At 45.1% G+C, this 6306-nt stretch overlaps 1 protein-coding gene and 1 long non-coding RNA gene across 2 annotated transcripts; one reads left to right on the forward strand and one right to left on the reverse strand.

Annotated features, from left to right (window-relative positions):
* Positions 1-225: 225 nt before the first annotated feature.
* Positions 226-1942, reverse strand: LOC123075971 (uncharacterized). The gene is made up of 2 exons (XR_006436243.1): positions 906-1942; positions 226-661 (listed from the first exon to the last, which is right to left on the reverse strand). It is a non-coding gene; the product is annotated as an uncharacterized lncRNA (long non-coding RNA).
* Positions 1943-5404: 3462 nt separating this feature from the next.
* Positions 5405-6106, forward strand: LOC123075972 (uncharacterized). The gene is made up of 2 exons (XM_044498456.1): positions 5405-5579; positions 5682-6106. Exons 1-2 carry the CDS (start codon positions 5493-5495, stop codon positions 5826-5828), a joined length of 234 nt encoding a protein of 77 aa, XP_044354391.1. The 5' UTR covers positions 5405-5492; the 3' UTR covers positions 5829-6106.
* The last annotated feature ends 200 nt before the right edge of the window (positions 6107-6306 follow it).

Raw genomic sequence — 6306 nt, forward strand, 5'->3', positions numbered from 1 at the left:
CAATAACAAATGAGTGCAAAATTTCTGTAAATATATGACTGCAAAAAGCATGAAGATTAGAAACAAAACTGAGCCATGTGGAATTTAAACACAAAAAAAAACCAAAGATTAGAAAACAGAGCACCAGTACTTGTGCTTTATGAGGCTGCAGCTGTAATATCAGTTACTGAATTTATGTGTTGACATGATCATCTATTTTGACAACACAACAATAAAATAAGTATGTATGGTACAAATATACGAGAAAATCTGGAAGGTACAGTATTCCTTGGATAAATGCATACGTTACGCTAGTAGGATGGTTCATGGTAAATTGGCAACAGACCAGCGATAACATCTTATACTGCTGCCACCTAAACCAACTGGCAGGCACAAAGATGAGCAGGGGGAGGGAGTGATGCAGCGGCAGCCTCAGCAGCAGAGGCAGGGCTCGCCACCAGGGGTGGTGCAGAGGAGGGCAGGCTCGTGTCGCCAGGGGGCGGTCAAACTCAAAACCCTGTCCACGTGAGCTCGTTGAATGTTGGACATTAAGCAAAGATTGCTGTAGGTCAGCGTGATCGCCTCAAGGATCATGTTCACACCGAGCTCTTTCCTCCATCTCAGCATGTCTGCACACATAAGCATCGCGTTAACAGCGTCAAACTTCATGTCCTTCAAGAACCTGCATGACAAATCGCATGGCAAGTTTCAGATCATGGCATTTCACAACGTTATCCAAATTGTAGAAGGCAAAAAGGGGGTAACAAAACTCTGAAGCTATAGGCACAAGAATGATCAAGAAATTAACCAAAGTGGAGCACATTTAGAAAATATATATTAACAAATGACTTCAACATATACAATATTCAGTCCAGGATATATTCGCACTATTTTGCAGATCAAAAGGACTTGAAAGATTCACTCACATCGATCACTATGGGAACACCCCAATAGAGCATTCACCACAAGACCAAAAGAGAGGAACCTGGTGGTCGTGGCCTCTCAATCTATTCGGACCAATTCATCAACCAAAAAAGCATCTTGCTCTTCACTGCGGCACTCTGATTCAAGAACTGAAGGGAATGTCTTTTGCATACTATCCTGTATGCTTTCATCAGTCTGTTCCCCTCCAAATGATAATTTACTCCTTGCCAAAAGACACGGCGATGCAAGCAACAAGGTCCTGCAGCAAGAAGAGTTGGGACCAAACTTACAGATTCCATAGCAAGAATAGTTAGTGTATATAGGCTCTCCCAGTAAGCAGCAAAACAGAGGATTGCGCAACTAGATATGATCATCTAATAGCACTTAGCTGATGCTATTTGAAGAACACAACACACACACACACACACACACACACACACACACACACACACACACACACACACACACAGAGAGAGAGAGATCAATCAGGGGAGAGAGTTCAGGTGGAGCAGGGCAGGAAGATGGCACCGATGCAGGAGCTCGTCGGTGAACAGCCTGCACGGGGAGCGGCGGCGGGTGGTGCAGCTCGAGCTCCCCCCGCGCTGTTCTGACCCTGAAGGATGGGGCGCGCCAGAGCACACGCGGCAGATCGCGTTGGAAGGGCGGGCAGGTCGCCCCGGAGTAGTGGGCGGCAGAGGTGGTCGCGGCGGGGGGCGGAGGAGGTGGTCGTCGGCGGTGGTTGCGGAGGTGGTCGGGGTGGTGGGCGGCGGCGATTGTGAAGGTGGTCGGCGGTGGCGGCGACATCTCCGGTTGGGGGCGGGGGCGGGGCTGGGCACCATCTTCTCCGGTTGAGGGCGGCGGCGGCGGAGGCAGGTCTGCGGGAGGAGGCCCGCGGTGGCGGCGGGGCCTGCGGGGGGAGGCCGCCGGCGGGTCTGCCGGAGGAGGCCGATGGCGGCGCTGGGGGCGACCAGGAAGGTCGTGGGTACTTTGTTTTTTGTATTCTGAGGGAAGGTCGTGGGTAGATTACGCGTCCGTTCGGGACGCGATAATGGGCCGGTCAGGTTGGCTGTTTTCTGTTTTCTCCAATCAAGGAACACCCCGCCGGGCCTATATAGGGCCCGTGATCCAAATAATTATTCTAATCCTGGGATCAAAATAGACTAATATAGATCAAAATATTCCCCAGCTCGGCGAACGGGAGAACCAATCGTGTCCCCCGCTCAAGGTGTCTAGCGATATCGTCGCAAATTTGCCGGGGATGGTGCCCGGTATCAATCCTGGTGATTACTTGGGCGACGATGTACATTTTGATACAATGGAGGTGGACGAATTCAGATACCAATACGGGAAGCCTCTCGTCAAAGATGGAAGTCCTCCTCTAACAACGATGATGCGAAGATTCCATCAATGGTACATGAAAACCTGCAGCGAGTCTGGGAAGGATGCTTTGACGATGAGAATTAAAGATGACCACGACTTCATTGGACAAGATCTGTTAACTGTTGATTTTGACGAGTTTTTTCAGTTCTACAATCAAAAGGCCCTCGACAAATCACTCGTGGCTTGCTACTGTCTGTAAGTACTACTTTCTGTAATTAAGTCTCTATATATAGCTCGACTCTTTCATTGCATGTATATATAGTTATCCTCACTATATTATGCAGATTGAAGATCATCGAATGGAGAAAAGCACAAATCTATGACATTGGGTTCATTAACCCAAATGTCATACATGAATATATGGTTAAACACAATGTCTCAGAAACCAAGGACAACTTGCTACAATCGTTGCTCAAAAATCAAAGCAAAGATAAAATACTCTTTCCTTACAACTTCAAGTGAGTGTTACTGTTTTGTGCACATTAGGTTTCCCTTATTACTCGAGGTTATAGTAATGTAACTGATAAGTTATGCATGCGTGCGCAGGTTCCACTTTATTCTCCTAGAGATTAAGCTTAAGCGGGGAGAAGTAACCGTCTTAGACTTCAGACGAAAAGATCCCGAGGAGTATGCGGACATGACTCGAATGCTCGAGAAGTAAGTTCAGTTGATCATTATCGCACCATATCGGCAACTTTGTTCATTTCCTCATATCAAGTAATTATTTTCTTTGTCTGGCAGGGTTTGGAAAGAGTTCACCACAATTTCTCCGGGACTGCCGATCGAGCTGCGATTTAAACACCCGAAGTAAGTACTACTACCTAGTTTCGCGCATCTCCCATTGATTCTAGCTAGTTTCATCAATACCATTTAGCATGCTTTCTTATCAGTTTGATTGACCTCTATTTTTCGTAAAGTGCTTGTGGCAGGAAGCCGGGAATGATTTATGTGGATACTACGTTTGCGAGTTCATCTACAACGCGACGGCCTCTAATAAGCGGGGCTACTCTGAAAAACAATATGAAGTGCGTAACAAAAATATTCATAATTTTATTTTATTACCATCATTTGTGTTGAGTTTCATACACATGTATTGACCCTCTTCTTCAATTTAGATCTGGCAGTTGCGGGATGAACTCCTACCACATGATCGCATAAAAGCGATTCAAGAGGAATTGGCGGGATTCTTTCTTGACCACGTCATCAATAAAGCCAGAGAATACCATGTGGCACTTGACTTCAGATGTTAGGGATTGTAAAAGATCTTATATTGTATATATGTAGCTAGTAGCGTCGGATAGATATACGAAAACTTGTTGTTCGACCAATCTCTCGGAGAAGGAGGAGGTCGATCACTTCTCTCTGTATATGTTCATGACGATCTTGTGTACTTAATGGTTTCCTTCATTTGCTTACTAGCTAACGTATCGCGAGTTCTCTCTATACGTATAGTACGTAGCGTCGACCAAGCACGGAGATAAGAGAGGTCACTTCTCTCTATTAGCTAGCTAACACAATATATGAAACCCCTAATTAACCCTCCAAAACCCCCAACCCCCCCCCTAAAAAAAACAAAAAACCCAGCTCCTGAGCTGCTGACGCGTGGATGCTTTTTGGTCCCGGTTGGTGTTACCAACCGGGACCAAAGGCCCTCCTGGTTGGGCTCGCCGCAGCGGCCACGTGGAGCCCAACCTGTCTCGGTTCGTAAGCGAACCGGGACTAAAGGTAATGGGCTTTAGTCCCGACCCTTTAGTTCCGGTTCCAGAACCGGGACAAATGGGCCTTTTTCTACTAGTGGATAATAGTGATGCCCTCCATGGTATTTAAGAGAAGTGTGAGTAGTTCAAACTTTTGCCTCTAATATGTGTGCACAAACATTACTCACCTGGGCTTTTCAAGCAATTCTATGAAACCGTTCCTCATGGAAGCTACTCAGAGGAGGGAAGCTAAATTTAGTGTGTTTGCTAGCACACTTGGTTACATATTCCAATATGCCAAGATTAGGCAAGGCCTTCGCATCCATGATGTGGAAGTTATGAACATGAACTATCTTGTTGAGCTTTGCCAGAGTGATGTGAAGATTGGTCATGTCATAGGGATGCTACATTTTTTGTAAACAAATTCAAAAAGTTTACTGAAACTCAATTGCCGCCAAGATTGGATATTCCACCGAAGTGAGAGGCTATCTAGTCAACCACACATTCTACACTGCAACTCATACAGGAACAATTAGCCGGTTGGCGCTCAATGAATAGGAACACATTGCGTCTGCAAGTAGTTGACGCTCGAGCAATAGGATCACATTTCGGCCATAGCGTGGTACCCCCACCCCAGTCGGTTGGCGCATGATTCGAGGACGTCGTGAGTTTAGGCCGGCCCATGTAATGGTGGGGTGCCCTGTGCTTTTTTGTTTCGTTTTTTGTTCCTGTTTGTGTCTTTTTCTTCGTTAAAAATGTTCAACATTTCAAATGAAATTGAATTCAAAACTCTTCAAGAATTAAAAAAATGATCGTGATATTGAAAAAAATGTTCTTAAATTTGAAAGTTGTTCGTGAATTAAAAAATGTTCGCGCATTTGGAAAATGTCTGTGATTCCAAAAAATGTTCCCGAATTAAAAAATATGTTCGTGTGTTTCAAAGAAATGTTTGTGAATTCAAAAAAATGTTTGTTATTTTGAAAAATGTTCACGATTTCAGAAAATGTATGTGGATTCGAAAAATGTTCATGGTTTGAAAATTGCTGATGATTTCAAAAAAAACTTAATTTAGAGAAATGTTCATGACTTCAAAAAGTGTTTGCAAATTTGTAAGAAATGTTCCTGATTGCAAGTTTTGAATTGGATGAACAATTTACGAATTAGATAAACAATTTTTGAATTTGATGAAAATTGAAGAACATTTTCTGAATTTTGATGATCATGTTTATTTTAAAAAAAATATGAATTCCGTATTAATTTTTTGAATTCGATAACAAAAAATCTTTAAAAACTTGAACTAAAAAAGGAAAAAAAATAAGAGAAGAAAGAAAAAGGCCGAAACCGGAAGTGGATCTACGCTATTGGGCCGGCCGAAAACACGTAGCGAGCGGAATAGAAGGTGGGTTCTCTCTACCTTCAAAAAAAAAAAAGGTGGGTTCTCTCAAGAAAAAAAGTAACTGGAGGTGGGAGGCCGGAGACGGAGAGGGGAAAGAGAGCGACAGAAGGGCGACCATGGCGGCGGTGGATCTGTCGAAGCTGGTCAAGGAGAAGCGGTTCTGGGCAGCCTCCTTCCTCATCGCGTGGGCGGCCGCGCTGCAGGTTCCATCTCATCTCCTTCCTTGCTCCCCTCCCCTCTGCTCCAGAAATCAGTCAAGACGGGATCTTTAACGGCGGCGGGACGGGAAATGGCACTGTTTGCAGGGGCACATGATGTGGTTGAAGCGGCAGGACGCCTTCAAGGACAAGTTCGGCGACCCCGAAGCCCCCAACAAGGTCACAGAGCAGGGGCACCAGCAGCCGCCGGCCGGCGAGCAGGGGGAGCTCACCGCCGACGCCGAGATCAGATAGGTATCTGGGTAGATGGATGAGTAGGAGATCCCTCTTTTATTTTGCCCTTTTTACCTTGACCGGTCGATCACCAGGGGCGCGTCTATCTCTGTGTAATTAGTACTAGTTCTTGCAGTGCAAGCTTGCTCACATAAATAATGTTGGGAGTTGTTATAATACCTGCTGTCTCTCTGAAGGTAGGAAATTGCTGCTGTTCATCACGGCTAATTAGAGCATCTCTTAATCTTGTGAACATCAAATTATCATCATCCCAAAGCTGCTCTGCTTTAGCCTCCTCATTGAATGCTGGATTGCAGTTTCTGTTTGGTTTTCCTGTCTGAAGTACGAAATCTGGGAGTGTTTGTTTTACTACTCGTAATTACAAGTAGCAATCTGTGACCAGATTAACCATCCCAAACCCGCTTTTCTTGGGCTTTCTTCATCTTAGCCAGCAGCTTCTCAGTCCTGCCTCACTCACTCACTCTCCACTGCACTTTCT

This window comes from Triticum aestivum, chromosome 3D (assembly GCF_018294505.1).
Source record: "Triticum aestivum cultivar Chinese Spring chromosome 3D, IWGSC CS RefSeq v2.1, whole genome shotgun sequence".
In the NCBI taxonomy this organism is placed as follows: Eukaryota; Viridiplantae; Streptophyta; class Magnoliopsida; order Poales; family Poaceae; genus Triticum; species Triticum aestivum.

Bases quoted from the DNA above. Each gene is read 5' to 3' on its own strand.
- LOC123075972 (XM_044498456.1), top strand. From the start codon at position 5,493: ATGGCGGCGGTGGATCTGTCGAAGCTGGTCAAGGAGAAGCGGTTCTGG. The intron at 5,580-5,681 runs GTTCCATCTCAT...CACTGTTTGCAG, and splicing joins CGTGGGCGGCCGCGCTGCAG to GGGCACATGATGTGGTTGAA.